The 20,503-nt window shown below is 52.3% G+C and overlaps 1 protein-coding gene across 3 annotated transcripts in view; it reads right to left on the bottom strand.

Moving 5' to 3' along the window:
* Window positions 1-2,502: 2,502 nt before the first annotated feature.
* Window positions 2,503-20,503, bottom strand: part of TBX5 (T-box transcription factor 5) — a 43,062-nt gene continuing 25,061 nt past the window's right edge. For 2 of the 3 annotated variants that reach the window (XM_045843782.1, XM_045843790.1), the window contains exons 8-9: window positions 13,459-13,685; window positions 2,503-4,399 (exon numbers count right to left, since the gene is read on the bottom strand). In XM_045843782.1, the coding sequence (XP_045699738.1) occupies window positions 3,822-4,399; window positions 13,459-13,685 (805 nt within the window). In that variant the 3' untranslated portion in view covers window positions 2,503-3,821. The remainder of the gene's footprint in view (window positions 4,400-13,458; window positions 13,686-20,503) is intronic. The other variant, XM_045843798.1, reaches the window with a different exon arrangement.

The following is a 20,503-nucleotide window of genomic DNA, read 5'->3' as shown; positions in this document are numbered from 1 at the left end:
TCTAAAAATAAATAAATGAAATCTTTAAAAACAAAAACACTCACAGTCCCACCACTGGTATTTGTTGTACATCCTGGTTTTCCCCCTGAGAATGCAGGTGCATTTAGGAAAACTGAAGGACTGCATGTGACCCCCTTCTTTACTCATAATATATGTTAAATACCATCTTTAAGTCATCTTCACGTGTTTCCCAAGGGCCCTGGGCTACGCCATCGTGTGAGTGTGCATTGCTCTCTTTAACCAACCCCACGTTATGGGATAAGAAGGCTGTCTCCGGTTTTTACGATTAAGAAAACTTCATAATGGACTTCACAGAAAAGAAACTCGTATGGGCATTCCTGAGCTCCGTCTTGCACCAGCTGTGCCGCGCTGGGGTCCCAGCGTCTCTGAGCTCAGGGGTACTGAGGATCTGAAACTCAAAGCACTGGCGATCCTCCTGCCCTGTAACTGTGAGTCCCACCCACACTCAAGTGCTCAGTGTTGGACCAGGGGGCTGGGAAGATGCCGTGACACTCTCCTCCCGAGTACCAAGCAGCCGACCCACTCGCTAATCCAGTCTGCGCTCTGCCGCTGGGGGAACCGACACCATCAGTAGTAGGTCTTCAGTGAGTACAGGTGTCTACCGTACAAGGTGGGACCTTAACCCTCGCTGATTGAGTAAATGAGCGATGCAGACTAGGTGAACACTACACGTTCCTGAACCAGTATCCCATTTTCCCATCACCATTTCTGCCTCGGGGCCTTTGCACAAGCTGTTCCCTCCACCTGAAATGCTGTTCCTCACCATTTTTCACCTGGCTAATTCCTACGCATCATTTCAAAAGTAGCCTCCTGCAAAGCAGGTCAGGACCCCTCCTCTTATCCTATTACAGCATCATGAGCTCACTCTGTCCTTGTGGTTCTTCCGGCACTTGTGGCCCCTGGATTATTCAATGACCTAAGTACTGTTTTCTCTCACTAAACCATACGGGCCAGGAGGACACCACCTCTACCACCTCGTTCACCCCCGTGTCCCCAGTACTTATGACACGTCTGGTCCAGAACAAGCATCCACTGAACAGGCTACAGAAACAGTAATTTGTGTTCTGCTCCTGGGCATCCACACAATGGTAAAACTATGGGGACATGTGAGGATCACATCCTTATACCTTTATCTCCATTGTTTGGCGCCCAAAGAGGTCGCCCCACCTGTGTTATGGAATGAGCGTGTCCCTCTGCTGATTTTTTTGAAACTCACTGAGAACGTGGTTTTGAATGATTTTCCAAGGGGGACCACTGTTTTGAGGGCTGGGGTGGGGGGACGTTAATTCGGAATTCTTGTCCTGTTCTTATGAAAGGGTGAGAATGGTGGCCTTGTGTCGTTGGTAAGGGCATTTGGAAGGCAATCTTTTCAAAAGTCGCTTTTGTATCTGTGTGTGTGTGCGCGTCCATCAAAATAAATACCTCTTTAGAGGACCGTCAGAACTTGGTGGGTGAAACTGTACTAATTCGTTCTCTGTGGGGATGAAAATGCCTTTGACCGAGGTTCTCCACTGCACATGAAAAAGGTGGAATTGTCCTGTCTTTATAACGAATCCACATTTCCTGGGAATTCTTCCCCTAGGAAACATCCCGAAGGGATCTGATTAAATGAAGAATTAGTCATCGACATGCCAGTCATCCCTGTTTCAAAGGGACGTGACACTGTGGACAACTGAGATTAAAAACATTCTGCGGGACTAATTTACTTACCAATTAGCTGCTCTGCACCGCCCTGTGTATGTCATAGAGGACTGATTCCCAAACCTAAATGTGTGTGTTTTAAGTAAAATATTCTCGTGACGGCCCGTCACGTTGCGTGCATTGGGACCTCCAAGATCCTCAGCTCGGGCAATGAATTCAAAGAGAGAGATCCTTCAGAAAACCAAGTAGTGGGTGTGACCTACACAGCACGGCCGATGCCATTTATTGATCAGTTGGCATTCCTGACGGTTTTTCTTTTCCAATGCTGACACAAATTCAATGAAAACGAATACCTCCATCCCAGGGACAGAAGCCAGTGGATACATGGATTCAGTTCCCTCACACTCAAGTTCAAGGTCCTAAATACCTTGAAATGAGCGAGAGAGGGCAGATGGGGTGACGTCACCTGGAAGAGAACTCCTCACTTCCTCTACCTGAGTTCCTTTCTATGCAGTCGGTGGAAAGAACAGGGGGAAAAAAATGGGTGTCCAAGTCCCTTGTACTTTTTGAAGCACATAGTATTTATTAGGCATTACTTGGCACACAAAAATACGAAATGAGTACTTAATTCTCACCCTCCCCCCGTAGCAACATAAAAAGACAAAATCGCCTGAAGACACGCACATACAAACAAACTCACACACTCTCACGTACTGGGACATACTTGGCCTCTCATATTACCCTGTTCTTTTTATTAGGGTCAGTTAAAAAAAAATTTTTTTTAATCAAGAAAGCAAAGCACATTCGAAAGGAGGAAAAAAAAAAGAACGCAAACTTGGTTTTGAGTATCAATAAAATTAAAAGCTCTTGGCCAGCTCCCATGCTGGATTTCATGTTATTACTTAATTAGAACTCCTATTTATAAATAAATAGTACCAGTAAAATATTACATCTGAAGAACCCTGCAATAACGTTTTACTTACACACTTTCTTTTTTTTTAATACTGTTTTCTGCTTTCCGTAACCACAGTTTGGTGTCGGCATTTGGTGTGATCTCCGTGGAGAGAACTGGTCGGTGGGCACGTCTTGCCTCTTCGCGAGGAATTGTGGGTTTTGCTTTTGCATCCAGTTGGGTCGCCGAGAGGTTTGGAGGCTGGGGCTGGCTTTGTTTTTTTTTTTTTTTTTGTCAGGACGAATATTTATTTTGGCTTTCTCGCCACTCTTGTCAGCACGGGGCTTGCCCCTTTTTTATCACAGTTCTGCCCGCATGTAAACCAGCGCTCTTTAAGTTTTTCAAAGCGAGCTTTCTGGCCCAGGAAGCTCTACGCCACGCTTTAGCGACAGCTGGCTTAGAAAGCCCCAGAGCTGGGAAGACGGGAGCGCAGAGTAAGAGGTGGCACCGCGTGGAGTCCAAGGTCATCCTGCCTCCCCCAGAAATCAAACCGGGCTCCGTGACGATGGGGAAGGCAGGACACAATCAGAGAAGAGCCGGGCACGTAGGGGACCTTTTCAGAAACAGTACACGGCGGAGGTAGGTCACTTCTTCATCAAGGGAAAGGCGGCAAATTTAGATTTTAAGGGGTGGTTCACGGGGAGGGGTCCCCACAAGTACAGACTTGGAAACATACTTGCCGCGGACCTCCCCCAAAATAAGGGACTGGGTCCCGTTAAGAAAGTTGAAAGAAAAAAATATATTATTATTTATTATATAACAATGTCAACATTAACACCAAGACAGGAAAGGACTCCAACTCCACGTTAGGGTGCGGTGCTCGATGAGGCAAGACTTTCTGGGGACCAAAAGAAGAAATCAGGGAGGTCCCCTGGCGGCGGCGTGAACATGGCCCAGGGATGAGTGCGGTGGCTGCGGCGGGGGCTTGCCTCGTCCTGTTTCGTGTTTGGTTTGGTTTGGTTTGGTTTTGAAGTTTTGAGATGAAACAACAAAGTCACATTTTTTGAACTGTGGTTTCGGGCTACTGATTAGATCAGTGTCTGGGGGGGTCTCGAGTGCAGGCGTGAACATGGGGTAAAATGGAGAGTCTTGTCCGTGGGGTTCTCTCTGCTGCTGCCTCTCTCCCTCTCTCCCGCACGCTCTCCCTCTCTCTCTCTCTCCCTCTCCCTCTCTCTCTAGCAAACGTCTGTGAGGACACGGGCCACCCTTAGCTATTCTCGCTCCACTCCGGCACCATGCCGACCCCGTGCACAGAGTGGTACTGGTGCGGGGACAGGGTCCTCGGCACGCCGTGGGAGTAGAGGAACTCCGACGGCTGCAGGCTGCCGGGGGACTGCAGGCCAGTCTGAGGCCCACACTGCCTGACCACAGGCTGGTGGGCCACGGAGGTCTGGTGCTGGAACATGCCCTCTCCCAGCTGCGGGGAGCCGTGGTTGGCGATGCCGGCCAGCCGGGGCACCAGGGGCCCCGAGGTGAAGTGGGCAGAGAAGTGCTGGTAGGGCAGCCTGTCCATGGGCTGCACGGTGGTCACCGTGCAGCTGCTGTAGGAGGGCATGCTGGGCCACGTGTTGCAGCTGATGTCCTCCAGGCTGGGCACCGGCTCGCTGGGCGGCGCGGAGCTGGCGTACATGCAGGCCTGCCGCTGGGCCGACTCTGTCCTGTAGGAGGCGCTCAGGCCCTGCTGCTGGGGGTAGCTGGGGCGGTAGAACGGGTCCTCTTCGCTGGGCGAGGTGTCCATGTAGGGCTTCTTGTAGGGGTGGTCTGCGGTGGAGCACTCTTCATCTGCTGAGACAGGGGGAGAGAGGGCTGTGAGGGCCATGAGGGCCACGAGGCGCCTGGCCGCTACAGGCAGGGACACCATAAGTCACATGTCCTAGGACTGGCAGCCCCCGGCTCTATTCTGCTGCAAAGAGGGGGACTGTCACGGTGAGGACCTTGGCCATGGAGTTCTAAGCAAACACTCTGATCTTTCTGAGCTCAGTCTCTTGGTCTGCAAAACGGAAAGGGTCCTAACAGCATTTTGCTACACAGGGAATTGTTGAGAATGAAACGAGAGAACATGTATTAGTCCAGAGCTTGGTACAAAGGAACCCTCAAGACATAAGAGTTACCATTATTTAAATTATCTCCCTTCCTCCCCAGCCTAAATTTGCATACAGTCCACGAAGGCAGGGCACTTCCAGAGCCTGATTCATCCCTAGTAACAAAAAAAAATAATAATAAAACCAACAATAGCAGTAAAAACAACGCGTAGTGTTTTAAGCACTCCCCAGGAGATGACACATTTAATCTTCACAACCACCCTATGAGATGAGTCCTATTATTATCCCCATTCTACTGCAGAGGACAGAAGGGAGACCAGAGAGGCTAATAAGCTTGCCCCAGCCTTACAGAGCTGAGTAACAGTGGATTTAGGCAGGATCGCGATCCAAAGTCTCTGCTCTCCGATACCACGCAGCACAGAGAGGGCGTGCCGTACTTGTTTGTGCAATGGGTGGAAGGAGGGATGGGCAAATGCATGGGAGCTCGAATGAATGCGTTTCCACACCCTGTCCTGTTGCCTTGCGCCAGCAAGCGCCTGGTGCGGATCTGCTGAGTCAGCACAAACAGCCGAGTCGGCCGCTCGCTGTGTGGCGGCTGAGCCAGCCCCTTGGGTTCTCTGGGCGCAGGCATTCCCTAGCGTGGGGCAGCGGAGGCGGTTCTGGCCCCTTTGTGCTCGCCGACCGCTTTGGGAACTCACAAGAGGGCTGGGCTTTCTGCTAGAAAAAAATGCACTGACACGCAAAGTTCGGGGAGGGGGCGTGTGCACACCACTTCCAGGGGGCTCGAGGGCCCCCTCCTATCCGGACTCCGGGTTTGGAAGTCTAGACCTGTGTGGGGCGGAACCTGGCTTTTCCACCTCCTGTCTGTGCGGTGTCAGCATCTGCCCTGACAGAGACTCTGATGATCCTCATCTCTGAGTCAGAGTCAGTCATCCTTACTCCACGGGGGGCGGAGAATGCAGTGAGCTGGAGCATGGGAATCTCCTGATAGGGTGTTTCCAAGGGCGGCTCCTGAGCGAGGGTGACCCCACCGATCGGCCCTGTGGCAGGTCCCGTCTGTAATGACCCACCTCCAGGTGCTTCCCTCGGGGGAACCGTACTTGGGACTTCCTACCGAGGTGCAAACCTCAACTCAGATTCATTCCTGAGCTGCGGCTCTACCCCTAAACTGTAGATTTTTTCTTCCCTCGTCTTCCAATTGCTTTCTAACCAACAGATGTTAAGAACTGCATCTGTGGTTAGGGGGCGTAAAGAAAAACGAAACTCTGGGACATCCCTGCCATGCCCGGTGGGGGGGGGGCGCGAGGGCGGAACACAGGACTCGGCGATGCGGGGGGGACGCAGGAGCTGTCACTGATGGGGCAGCTACTGAGGGACCTTCCTCTCCTCTCCCAGCCACTCCTCCAGATGCCTGCTCTCACTCCTGTCTCACAGGCAGAAAGGAGGGAGGCTCCGGGAAGTGACCGACCCGAGGTCCCGCAGCTGGGAAGGACACAGGCTGGAGTCAAAGCCAAGTCGGACCGACTCTCCCCACCGCACCTTGCCGCTAGCTCTCTCGATCTCTACTGCCCAGCGCCACTCGCCCCGGCATTCCACAGGTGTCCCTGCGGCCCTACCAAGGGCCCAGGTCCTGTGCCAGGTGCTGCAGACAGACCGGTCAACAGGTAGCAACAGTCCTGCTCTTGGCACACATCCGTGGCCCCTCTCCACTCTTCCCTGGCCACTGAGGGCGGGAGGCTGACCCTCTGTGGCCAGAAGGGGGTCCTCAGATATAAAGTCCCCAGCCAGTCCTTCACACCACAGTAGGTCCTCGGACTTCCGACTGCATTACCAAACAGCTCCCCAGCTGGGGCGGGGGAGCCTGGGCGTGGCTTCCACCCCACATCTCCTCCTGCCTCCTTCTCCCAGCGCCTCCCACAGACGGGTCAAACATCTCCCAGACAAAACACAGCTACGCTGGGGCCGTACCCACGGAGCAGCCAGCAAACTTATTTCCAGCCAGACTCTTTCTGGGACGCATCTGGGGCCCATAGGATGCCCGAAGATTTGTCCAGAAAAAAATGAAGAGGGCAGCCACCCTCCCAGGTGCTCTGTCTGCGTCACGCCAGATGTGTGGAGACATCCGCATTTTTCACTTTTCAGCTGGGCGTTCTTTTGGCATCTTGAAGACACGGCTACACTCAACTTTTTTTTTTTTGTCTTGGTCGCTTCCTCCCTTGATTTCTTCCCTCCATTCTTGCTTCCACCCCCAGATCCATAAATCGGAATGTTTCCATTGTCGCTGGATTCAGAACCTTCGGGTTTTCCGTTTAACCAGGGCGTTCCCCTTCGCAATAATAGAAAGTGCAGCTGCTGCAGGGTACCCTTGGCAAGGGGGAGAAAAAAAAAACAACAAAAAAAAAACCCAAGGCAAAACTAACCGTTCCCAAGTTTCTGATCCCCTTCCAGATTTGTTACAAGTAAAAAAAGGAAGAATAATATGAAAAAGGCTGGAGCTCATTTTGGAAAATCATAAAATTACACATTCCAGGCTTTAATACCCCAAAGGTCTGGTGCAGAGTCCTAAGAAAAGTTCGGCGCTGGCTCATCGATGAAAGCGGGTCTGGAGCGCTCTCAAATTCCTCCTGAGCCTCACCACATTGTAAAGACACTCCAAAGCAAGCATCCAAATTTCAGGTTGTGATAAATGCTTTGGATGTAATCTCGGCGTTTATTTTGGTTATGGATGGCTTTCTGTGTTTTGTTTTTTTGGGGGGGTCGGGGGGAAGCCTGGTAACCGATCAACAGCAAAGACCCCTCTTGCCAGCCAAGTCGTGTTTCCCTTCCACAGCGAGGGGAGGGGGCTGCCGTCGAGGGTCGAGTCCTGGGCTCCTGGGCGAGCGAGGCCCCAGCTCGGCCTCAGAAAGCCGTGTGAAGAGAGCGGCCCCGAGCCCGACTGCGGATCTCGGAAGAGCAATAAAGCCCTTCCCGGTTCTGACCGCCGATCGCTGCAGAGCCCTGGGAGAAACCCCGGTCCCTCGCATTTTTTTCTGGATGCTATTGCTTCTGGGGAAAAGTGGCTTTAATGATGAATCCAGAACAGAGGTTTTAGGGCACAGAGTTATGTCTTTGGCTCTCGCTGGCTCTGTGACCTTGGATGAACCACGAGGACGACTCCAATCTCAGCTCTTGACTGTACATGATGATAATACAGAAATTTCATGTAGGAGCTGAGATAATCAGAAGTGCGGTCTAGTTTCTGTCCATCTTCCTTGCACGTCAGGTAAGTGTGTAAGTCTTATCTGTCTGAATAACGGGGGGCTACTCTCTTTTACCTCTTTTCTCCCTTGGAAGAGTGGACAGATGGCTTTGTGAAGGTCATCCAATACTGGAAGGTATTTGGGTGGGTTCCAGAGCCGGGAAACACACAGCTGCTTTCAACTCACTTTCAAATCACTAATCCCATTGAACAAATATCATCGCCCTTCCCGCATGGGCCGTTTCCCTTGGCAGCTGAGTTCATCTGGGCTGAGACCAGAGCGGTAGAGTGGGGAGCAGCCGCTGTTGCTGAGTGACCTTTAGCAACACAGGAGTGGAACTATCATCCAGGCCTCTGACTCACCACACAGTGCTCTTTATGCTGCATAGTCTTAGCCTCTCGGCTTTCATGACACTCACGTTCAAAGAAGATGAAAGGTGGTAACCTTGGACCAGGTGGGTGGGTGGATGGATGGATGGATGGATGGGTGGGTGGGTAGATGGAAGGAAGGAAGGAAGGAAGGGAGGGAGGGAGGGAGGGAGGGAGGATATATGGATGAATGGATGGATGAATGTGTGGGTAGATGTAAGGATGGATGGATGGATGGACCAATGGATTGGTGGGTATATGGATAGATAGATGGATGAATGGGTGGGTAGATGGAAGGATGGATGGATGGATAGATCGATGGATGGATGGACGGACCGATGGACTGGTGGGTGGACGGATGGATGAATGGGTAGATTTTAGTTCTTAACTTAAAGTAGAAAGGACTGCAATGGTATTGTAAGAATGTCCTTGATTAGGAATCCAAAGACTCCAGTTCAGATCTCAGCCACTAGCCGAAGCCACTGAATTTATGCACTTGCTTACTGTCTGTCCCCCCCAGTGAGACACAGTCCCATGAGAGCAGGAGGCGCTGTCATCTTGCCCTCATCCCAAGCACCCGGCACAGTGTGCAGTACGAAGGAAAGGCTGGATCGTATATATCTGACGAGTGCATCCCGGATCTGCCCTCGCCAGTCACATAACGTTGGCAGTTTAACCCAACCCCTTCGTCCTCCCCTCGCCCCGCAGACCCGGGGAGAAGGGCGGCCCCCCTGGCTTGGAGACCTCGGTGCGGCTCCAGGGAGGGAAGCCACGCGACGTTGCTCTAGAAGGCACACGGCGCTGAGAAAATGCACCGTGCAAAGCCCTCTACTGTATGCACTTCCCCTTCCCCTCCCACCTCTGACCCCCCCTTCGAATATCCAGTGCCATTAAAGGGCTTGCCTAAAATTTTTATTTGGGTTGCCTTCGGTGTCTAAAGGGGTGGGGGCTTGCCAGGGTGGGATGGGGGAAGGAAGACAGACAAGCGCGCTCCCAGGCCCCGGGGTCCCAGCTGCGGTCGAGTGGCATTGATAAAAGACCTTCCCGGCTCCATCCATCGGGACAGATAGTTTGGAGACAGCTGGGCCCAAACACAGGGAGCCCTCTGGCCTGCCTGGCCCTTTGACATTTCATTGCACCGGCCTCCTGGGCTCATTGGAAAGGAGACAGACAATGGGGGGAAGTCAGATAGGGAGCGGGGCGGCCGGGGCCAGGGGCAAGCCACCCATGGAGTTATCACTTAACGGGAATCCCGAACTGGAAGGAAACCTCCGCTGATTCCTTATCACTTTACAATGGGAGGCTGATGATGAATTGCTTTCTCTGTCCCGCGGGCAGGCAGGACAGACAGCACTTGGCTGGAATGTTCCCTGTCCCTGGGAGCTTTTTTTGGGGGGTGGAGGGAGGTGAGAAGGGCAGAGGTTTCTGGAAGGGTGAAGGGACGGCGGCAGGGTGCCTGTCCCAGGCGCTCCCGGGGCACGGATCATGGGGTGGGTTTCGGGTGGGGGCACTCACTAGGCGGGTGACGCTGGGCCGGTTACTCAACCTCTTGGAGCCTCAGTTTCCGCATCCGTGAAAAAGGGGCAATTCTTCACCTCGTTATCTCCTGCCCGTCACCGAGTCCTGATGCCACCCACATCTCCGGCTCTGCTCCCACACCCCGGTCTGAGCCACCATCAGTTCAGGCCCCCGGGCTCCTAACAGCCTCTCACAGGAGCTCTGGACATCAACTCCCGTCCTGTCATAGCCAAGGGACTGCTCCAAGACAAAGTCCGAATCCTGTCACTCACGGGTTTAAACCCTCTGAGGGCTGCCTGCCGGTGTTAGGATGAAATCTAAAGTCCTTAGGACAGCCCAAAGGGCCGACTTCGCGCTGTACCCCAGCTTCCCCTCCCCGCACTCAGCTACCCTGGCCCTCTGTTCACTACCCAAGGTGGGGGGCAGACTCCCCACCTTCCGAGGGGCTGCGAGCATGCTTTCTTCTGTGCCTAGACGCCCACTCTCTCCCCCTTCCCCTCTCCCACGACAATGCCGAGCTTAAATTCCTTCCTGATCCCCTCCCCGAGTCTCATGCCCGCTTTCATGTGCGTCTCCTTCACGGCATTCGGTCACCATTTGCACCAGACAGTCGCATGGTGACAATGTCTGATCTGCTTGTGACAACGTGAGCTGCGCGAGGGCTGGGCGGCGCCTAGGTAACGCTCACCGAGCCCTTATGAGTCAGGCCCTGCTCTGGGCCCTTCACCCGGATGCTCTCATTTCATCCCCTAACAAGCCCACAGGGGAGGCACCACCGTTACCCCCATTTGGCAGAAAAGGTAGCTGAGGCTCAGAAAGTCAAAGCAACAACTTGCCCGGGGCCACACAACTGGAGAATGTCCACTGTGGGGGTATCTTGCCGTGGACCAGCCATCAACTCCAGCCTCCCCAGCGGCCACCTGGAGTTGACCTTCGGTTCACGCAAAGATCCCACCAAGTTCCCCCTGAAAGTCAATGGCTCCCATAATGGAAAGCGGTTCACTGGCCTCCCGTTCAAAGCCTCCCCGCTGCATCCTCCAGGAATGCACGTATAAGGATGCTGCTATAAATATTGAACCTAAAAAAAGCGCCTTGATTCTTTTTAACTTCTTCCTCCTCTTCTTTTGGTCTGGCATTAATTTAATAGACAGAGCTCCTAATTCAAACCTGGTGAGCTCTTAATCAGCCCGCTTGACCCAGTCTCGAGAGCAGGGCTCCCGTGGAGGACGAAATTTTGAGACTGTAGCTGATAAGCAAAGGGGACAGGACAGAGCGGTGGTTCGGGGCCCAGGCGGAGTCTGCAGACCAGGCAAGGGATCAAATTCCAGCTTCGAGAACCACCAGCACGTGAGTTTGCCTTTCTGAGCCTCAGTTTCCCCATGGGTAAAGTTGGTTCATGGAAGCACCTTCTTAATAGTGTTCCTGAAAAGGTTGCAGTCTGGAACCCAGGCAGGGCACCCCTACATATAATAGGAAACAGAATTTCCAGGCAGGGACCTGTGCTCCGTGAGACATTCATAATCCCCGCTCGTGCCTGAGGAGGCAGACATGTTCGCAGGCATCTGGTCCCCAGCCCATCCGGCAGCAGGCTTGCTGGGAGTCGGGCCAGGGGGCCTGGTGGGGTGATACTGCTCAGGCCTTTGAGATCCAAGGAGCTTGGACGGGCTTCAGGTAAGTCTGGAGAACTCAGCCTCCCCCAGGTCAGCTCCCCAGCCCAGGCTTGGACCAAAGACAGGTCTCCCCTCCCTCAAAATGCAAGACGAGTAAATGTCAGACAGTCAAACTGTGAGTTTCCTCGCGTAACCCCAGCTCCAGAGAAAGCCACCAGAGCTTCGTGTCCATTGGTTCTTATTACTGAGTTTGCTTGTGAGGGCCGGACACTGGGCACCGGACTTCCCAAGGTGCCGTGTTGCCTACTGAGGCTTTGAGACACAACGGGCTGCTCTAAAGACCCAGATGTGGGCCTGCCCAAGCAAAGCACTGAGTCCACCCTGTGCCCAATACAATCATGACTTCACAACATCTTCACGCCAAGCCTGCGGGACAGGTCCAATCATAAGCCCAATGCACAGATTTTTTAAAAAATTGAGGCATAGAGGCCCTGGCTGATGTGGCTCAGTGGGTTGGAGCATCATCTCATGAACCTAAGGGTCGCAGGTTCGATTCCCAGTGAGGGTGCATGCAAGAGGCAACCGATTGATGTTTCTCTCTCACAGGGATGTTTCGGTTACTCTCTCTCTCCTTCCCTTCCCCCCTCTCTCTATGATCAACGAGCATGTCCTTGGGTGAGTTTTTTTTTTAATGAGTAGAGGAGTTAAGTAACTGATTCTTAATCATAAAAATTTGCAAATGGCAAAGATAGGCTCCAACCCAATGATCTGATTCTAAAGACCATGGGCATAACCACTAGGCTACATGGTCCCTCCCCCTGTATCTGATTTCCCAAGCCTTCCCAGGTGAGCAGAGTTTCTCTTTGCTTCCTTCAGGGACATGCTTTCTGGAGCAATGTGTGCCACTTACACCATCATAGCTACCACTAAGCTATGTGCTTGTAAGTATCTGGTGCTCTACAAAACTTAGCGCCATTTACAGAGCAGGAAACTAAGGCACAGAGGGGCCAGGACAGCCTGCCTGAGGTCACACAAGAAGCTGGTGGCAGAGGTGAGACTCGAACCTGCGTTTCTGGGCCCCATTACCCTTACCATGCCTGTCTACAGCTGACACCAAGCCATGGTTCTAGTAAAGCTGAACTCAGCCACACTGCCCATGCCACCTGCTTCCATTCTGGTTCAGGAAACGGGCCACCAGGAATTTCCTCCCTTCATCTAGTCCCTTTGGACTCAAATGACTGAAGAAAAGTCATCCATTTGTTATTTGGCAAAGGAAACTATGAATATCTTAGACACCAGCTTAGTAGATTGGAAAAAAAAAAAAAAGGATGCACAGAAGAGAAAATCAGTTGTGACCCTCCCTCCTTCCCTTCCCCTCCCCTCCCCTCCCCTCACCTCCCCTTTCCTCCCCTCCCCTTTCCTCGCCTCCCCTCTCCTTTTCATGCTGGAAAGGAAAGAAGAGCTAAGAACCCACGCGGGAGAAACTCTGGCGCGTGAGCTAAAGAGACGCAGCCAATGAGAAGGGCGCTCCCCACAGCACGGCTCGTGATACGGCCAGCAACGCTGGAAGCGACCTTCCAGTCTGCTAGCGAGAGTGACAGCATGCACTCACTTCATCTTTTTGAGGCAATACTTCCTCTTCATCAGTTAAAAAAAAAAAGAAAGCAGCAGCTCCAGGTTCAGATATCTACAACAGACTCTAAAGTTTAAAAAAAAAAAAACAAACCGCGCAAGTTGCAAAACACACAGTTTGATATCGACTACTAAACATAAAAGCAACCCTTCTCGTGTGTGTGTGTGTGTGTGTGTGTGTGTGTGTGTGTGTGAGTGTGTGTCAGTGAAGAAAACAGGTCTGGACCTTTCACGTGAGTTTTCCCCACGGAAAGGGCTGGCACTGGGGGAGGACGTGTGTGACTGGTATGGTTTGAATTTCTCACCATCTTTCTGTATTTTTGGATTGTTTACATTTTTTAATGAATAAATGTAGTCCTGTGTACGTTTTTCCCCCCACAAGGAAAGAAAAGAGGTAGAGAAAGAGGCACGTTGGGTGCGGGCTGTCACACTCACCTTTCCTCTTGGTACAGTGGTAGATCTGGCCATGCTCCTGGGGCAGTGGGTACGGGTTGGGCGGGGGCAGGAGGTCCTGGGAGGGTCCGGACACACCATTCTCACACTGGTACTGGGACCCCAAGTTGGATGAGGTGGAGAGAGCTCGGGGCTCACTGCTGAAAGGGCTGTGGTTGGAGGCCACTTTTTGTCTCACCGTGCTCCTAGGGACCACCGGATACTCTTTACTGAAAGAGAAAAGACGGGAAATGACATCGATCGGTGCCCTGCTATAGATCCCTCTCCCCACTGGCTGAGCCACGGGGTCAAAGAATCCACCAGAAAAGTCGCAGAGAAGGAAACAAAGGGGTCTTTGATGAGCAGAGTGATCCGATTACACTCAAGTGCATCATATGCCTTGGATGTACACGTTCGGGCACTCACTTTTCGTGCCTTATGCATTAGGCAAGTAGGTTTATGAATAGTCCTATATGTATGGAGAAAGGTAAATGAGTCAAGAATGGTAGCTGACCACCAGGTTAGTCAGGGAGGATCCCAGGTTACCCTAGTCCACACAGTTGGCTGCTTGTGCATTAGAATTTCCTTTGGAGCTGCTCTAAAAGGAAATTCTGAAATTTTGTTACCACTGACAAACTCCTCCATGCCTCCGTTTTCTAAGAATAACAAAAACTCCCAGTTCAAAGGGGCGTTGAGAGAAGCTGTGAGCAAATACATGTGAAAACCCGAACAAGAATGAGCACTCAACAAATGGCAACTGTCATCATTATGTCACTGTCAATACACTTGGTTTCCTTTGCTATCTGTGCATTTTATTTTATGCATTCCATCGGATTATTCTAGGAATTAATCTACAGTTGTCACTGGACTTGCAGTGAGCTCCATGGTAGGAAATGGGTTCAGAATCCCTGCCCCGAAGAAACTCGTATCAGTAAATCCCAAACATGGTTGTGATTTTTGCCATGACCCAGAACCAACTCTTCTTTAACTTACTGCATTTCCTAAATTAGCTTTTTTAAAGATTTTATTTATTTTAGAGGGAAGGGAAGGGAGGGAGAAAGAGAGGGAGGGAAACATCAGTGTGTGGTTGTCTCTCACATGGCTCCCACTGGGGACCTGGCCTGCAACCCAGGCATGTGCCCTGCCTGGGAATCGAACCTGCGACCCTTTGGTTCACAGCCCCGAGCTCAATCAATTGAGCTACACCAGCCAGGGCCTCAATTCGGTTTTTATCCAAATAAGTTCAGCCTGACTCTGAGCAATAATATCTGTGAAATTATGGGCTTGTGATGCTAATTACAGATTCTCTAACGCTGTTAAAATAAATCCTTATCTATTAGAGTCGAAGAGGACACCTGCAATCATCTCCTGTAAAAACAAACAACACACCTCACCCATTTTGAAGGATGCTGCAATGGCCCATTTTGTCCTCTCCATAACCACAGGAAGTGGGCATGTTCTTGTCTGCATCTTAAACAGCTTAGGGAACTGAGGCCCAGAGAGATGAAGCAACTTGCCCATGGTCACAGGGCTGGGCAGAGACACACTGGGAATCTAACCGAACAGCCCCCTACTGACTTCTGGACAATCACCTAATTACTTCTGTCACTATTTAGAACACAATGTGCTTTCAGGGGAACAGGGATTTGGGGTGCACGATTTCCACCCCTCAGAGGTGTGACAGCCTTCCCTCTGGGCCCCTGCCTCTGTTTGTCACGCAGAAGCGTGTCAGAGCAGCCAGGCGGGGGACGCCAAGTGTCTGCCAAGTTTCTGTGAGGCCCCAGACACGCTGAGGACACCCAGGGGTCTCCCAGCCGAGCGTTCCCGTGGCGTGCGCCATCTCAGAACCCAAGCTGGAGCCGTCCTCAGCAGCCACACCGCCACTCAGTACCTCCCCCTGGGGCGGGGAGGCTGAAAGGAATGGAATTAGCTTTAGAATCCTCGCTCTGCGGCTCCAGCGACGTCATGGAAAATGAAGAAGAATTAGAATCATAATAAAAGCTGTCAAACCTCGCCGGCAATTCTGTCTGTGTCTGCTGAGTGGAAGCACTGGGCTGCCAAAGCTCCCACAAAAGGGGGAGGATCTCTTTTCTAGTTTTATACTCGTAACGGAGATGGTGATTCTGTTTTAATTAAAGAAAATAACTCCCAAAAACGTTGGCTGTGGGAGTTTACAAGAGAACATATCGATGGGCTCCAAGGACTTCTCCGTGCCAGCGTTGCCAAATTGCACAATCCCTCTCTGGAAAGGCCAAGCCCTGCCTTTGATGACCGGCACTCACAGAAACGGGAAAGCCACCTCACCCCCATAACCGCTTGTCCCTCGCGGCTGGCTGCTCTCCAAGGAGCCTGAAACACCACCCCTGCCGCCAGCCATGCGCATCTCTTCTGGTGCCTGAAATACGACGTCTGCAAGCTCATCTGACAGGTGTCGAAACGGGGGTATGAACGGGTGAAGCGGCTTCCCAGTCAGGACGAGATGAGAGAGGCAGTGGGAAGAAGATGCTACAATCCAGTGGCATGTGGGTGACTTTCACGAGGCTCTTCGGAGAGCCAAGAGAAAGAGCAGGATGAGTAGCAACAGAGCAATGATCTCTACCGTCCTCAGGATGAGCAGATCAACGACATTGTTCGACAGCTCGAGTGCCTCACTGCAGAATCCAGGGCACAAGAGAATTAAAGTGGAAGCTGAAAAGCCCTTGTGTGTCTGGAAAAAAAGGTAGCAACAGAGGGCTGGCGTCTCATCACCCTCATCACCACCACCACCATCAACACCATCATCGCTATCACCACCATCAACAGCAGCGTCATCACTGTCACCATGCTCATCCTCATCTTCCTCTTCGCCATCCACATTGTTCTGTAAGTGCCTCCTAACATCCCAGCCACCGTACTGGTTGGCTTCTACGCTTTCCCTCGCTTGATCCTGGCAACGACTCTCTTTTAGGGTATGATCGGATTTACTTTAGCAGTGAAGAAATGAAGTCTCAGAGATGTTAAGCAACTGGCCCCAGATCACACAGCTCAGAAGAGGTAACGGCGGAGCTTCAGCCCAGGTCAGCGATATTCCAAAGCTCTTGCCAACTCACCCTTTTTTTTTAAGATTTTATTTATTTATTTTTAGAGAGGGAAGCGAGAGAGAAAGAGAGAGAGAAACATCAATGTGCGGTTGCTGGGAGCCATGGCCTGCAACCTAGGCATGTGCCCTGACTGGGAATAGAACCTGCAATGCCTGGTTCGCAGCCTGCGCTCAATCCACTGAGCTACGCCAGCCAGGGCCCAACTCACCCTTGATAGTAGGAAATCATTGCCTTCACACCAGCTGCTTGGGCAACACAACTGTCCTGCGATCAAAAGCTTCCTGGTGGTAACAGCGCTGGGCATTAGCTACACCCAGGCAATGTCAAGTTCTATCAGCCAATCTGCTGAGCCTACCATTTGAAGAACCTTTAGTTTACCATGAAATCCCACTGTTATCGGCTGTGTCAACAGCCGCACGGACGTCCTGCCGACTCGCTCTGCACAGTCTGGGCTCACAGGACACCCACCGGGGGTCCCGAGCACCTCGTTTCGCCCTGGGTGTCGGAGCTCGGGGCCCGCAGACCGGCCTCTCGCGGGCTCTCACATTCTGTTCCACGTGAGCGAGTGCCATGAATGACGCCATTGTCGCCGGGTCTGGGCTGTAAAACGTTACAAGGGAATATTGAAACCCGTGGCCAAGCTGCACCCACAGCATGCCGCCAGCTAACGAACGCCCCTGAGAACCTTTTTCCACTGCAGCGGGCTGAATTGGCCTTTTCACGGCGGCAGGTGGCCGGGCCGCTGGCGCGCTGCGAGACGGTGTTGCTGTTGTGCCCTGCGATGCTTACTCAGTTTCTGGCAGCCTCTCCCAAACAACCAGAGCGGCGCAGTGGGGCAAGGCCAGGGACTGTAGCATTCCTGTTCTCCGGGAGCAGATTCCTCCTCTGGCTAGCACCCCGATCTGTGATTAAAATTCACGAGGGGCCCCACCATCCCGCGGCAGTGTTCGCCGTTTGTTAACCCTCCCATACGCTAGGGGGGGAGTTATTCTGATGTAACGTGTGTGGACACGCAAAGAACCGGGGACGGTGCACCCCAGGTGGGATTTAGCTCAGTGCTAATAATAACCACCCTCTCCTTCACATCTACAACTGCTTTATTATTCTGTTCGCACCACGCCCGTGAACTGGGGAAGGGATGCTGAGCTCTGGCCGTTCCTGCAGGCTGGGGAAGGCAGGGGGACGCAAGAAGTTAGCTGGATTTCCCACCGCTGACTCAACCAGGGCTCTGTGTCTGGGGGGGCACCGAGAAATGCAAAGACCTAGAGGTTCTTAAACCTCTAGTTGTCAGGGTGGGTGTTTCAGGCTGGGGCTCTGAAGTCAGGCTGGGTGGCTACGGCTTACCTCAGCCCCCAGGGACCTTGGCCATGTGGGACTGGTTAGGTTCGTCCTCTGGCTGAGCCTCAGTCTCTGTCTATAAAATGGGGATAACGAGAAACACCACCTCTTGGGGTTGTAAAATAATATGGCACAGAGGCAGGCTTAGCACACATTTGGGTCATACCACTCAACAAACACCAACCAGCTTATAGATCACACATTATTATATTTTGTTTTTTAACATGATTACGTTTTGAAGCAGAAGTTCTTATTATACAAGGGATGTTCCAGTGGTCTATGAACATCCCCGCCACCCCCCCCACACCATCAATTATCACCAATTATCAGATATTTAGAGCCTGTCAGTTTTCTAGGGAGTGGTCCATAATTGCATCAGCTACTCAGAAGGGGTCGGGGATTTAAAAAAAAAAAGTGTGGGGCGATACCACGGAGCTGGCTCTGACGTCACAGGGGAAGTCCCAGACCAGCTCTGTGGACGACAATTCATCCCATGTCCCTTTGCCTCAGTTTCTCCCCTTGCAGAGCGGAGCGATCAGACCCATGCCCCATATCAGCAGTCAAGATCCCCCGAAGTAAAAGTTAGATGTGAAGCCACAGACAGAAAGGTCAACGTCAACTATACCTCCGATGGGCTCACGGTGACGGGAGGTGGAACAGTGTTGCCAGGTACCTCACATTGCATCGAGAAGCTCACTAATTTAGTCCCGTCTCACCAAACTAATAGCTTTAACAACTTTAATAGTTTTTTCAGCGATTTTGGAGGGAAGCTGGAAAGGAGTGGTTGGTTGGAGGCTAAGCCTTGGTCCTTCTGGAAGCCGGAAGGCCAGAGGGGCCAAGTCTAACCGACCTTCATCGAACTGCTTCCTGTACCCAAGGGCACTGTGGGGAGGCCTCCTCTGCTCTGACAGGAATCACATGCAGAGGTAAGTCAAGGACTTATCGGTGACCTTCAGGGCAAATGGTGACCTTGGCAAAGTCCCCCCAAAGCAACAACCCTGCAGGAATGCTAAATGTTCTGTGTGCCGATCCAAAAGTCTGCCTGCCCTCGTAGGAAAGAAAAAAAAAAGAACACCTAGAAGGGAATGGGTCTCTAAAAAGAAGCTGTCCAGTGTGGGTACATTCATGATTGGGATGCGGTGGTTGAGACACAGGGCTTTGAGTGGGGAGGGGCAGAGCTGGGGAAATCTCACCGGGGGAGTGGGTTTCCAACTGGACTGCATGCTGTGATCGCCTGGGAACTCTTCTTCTAAACAGTGAGTCCTGACCCCACCCCCCATCCCCCCACCCCTACCCAGAGACTCTGATCTTTCCACACAGCCTGGACATCAGGAGTCCTTAAAGCTCCCCAGGGGGCCTTATGCAACAGAGTACATTGAATGATTCAAGGTACACTAAGTTCTGAGACAGGCAAAACCAACCTGCCATAAAAGAAAACCAGAACACTGGCCGCTGGGGGCGGTGGGGATTCCCTGGGTGGGGCAGGAGCGTGGGTGGAAGGACATCCTATGTGATGGAGGCTGGGGTCCTTCCAGGACATGCATTTGTCAGAAAGGGAACGGTGCACCTGAGATGTGCGTCTTTACTGCATGTCAGTTTTACCTGAGGCATCATAAACAATCAATCCTAGTTCATGATCAGCATGCTGAAGTACATAGGGTGGAATGTACTCAGGTCTGCAACTTCGTCTGAAATGTATCAGAAAAAAAGGTGGAGGGATGGACTGGTGGGTGGATGGATGGATGGGTGGATGGGTGGGTGGATTATGGGTGGATAGATGGGTGGGTGGATGGATGGGTGGGTGGGTGGATGATGGGTGGATGGGTGGGTGGATGGATGGATGGGTGGGTGGGTGGATGGATGGGTGGGTGGGTGGGTGGATGGATGGGTGGGTGGATGGATGGATGGATGGATGGATGGTGGATGGGTGGGTGGGTGGATGGACTGGTGAACGGATGTCTGACAGACCAAACGCATGGACAAATATTACCTGAAGAACCTAAGCAGGGGTTCATGTGTGCTCACTGTACAATTCTTCCATGTTTCCTGTAAGTCTTACATGTTTCGTAACAAAACCTTGGTGCGCACTCCAGGTGCTTCTAATGTTCCACCAGAGTGGAGCATCGAGTAGAGCAAAGGGTCCTTTCCCATAAAACAGCACGGGGGGCTCTATTTCCAGAAAATAAGCTCACATGTTACCTGTGTGTGCCCTTGCTCATTCGGACAGGGCCCCGGGATTATCCTGGTGTGGCCAGGGGACGCCTCCCCCCGAGACCTAGCCCAAGGGCAGTGTCTGGCCCCTCCCTTGGGCCACTGATTCTGACCCCTGAGGACGAGCCCCAGAGACCTGCTTTTATAAATAAGCGCCCCCTGCCAACCCCAGGCAACTGTGACATCTGCCTGAAGTTTGAGAGACACTGTTCCCACAGGGACGAGTGAGTGACCTGCCCACAGCCGGTGTCCCCGAAGAGCAGGCACGTCCGGGCAGGGGACGGGGAGATGACAGGCAGGGACGAGGGTGCAGATGAACAGGGAAAGGGGAGGCAGACCGCTCTAAGCACCCATCTCCTCGGGACAGCCGTGAGCCCATGGGACCCCTTGGGACAAGCCCGTTTCACAGAGGGGCCAGC

This window comes from Phyllostomus hastatus, unplaced genomic scaffold (assembly GCF_019186645.2).
Source record: "Phyllostomus hastatus isolate PE091 unplaced genomic scaffold, TTU_PhHast_1.1 phas_contig_1162, whole genome shotgun sequence".
In the NCBI taxonomy this organism is placed as follows: domain Eukaryota; kingdom Metazoa; phylum Chordata; class Mammalia; order Chiroptera; family Phyllostomidae; genus Phyllostomus; species Phyllostomus hastatus.
This window is presented reverse-complemented; position numbering and strand designations above follow the sequence as displayed.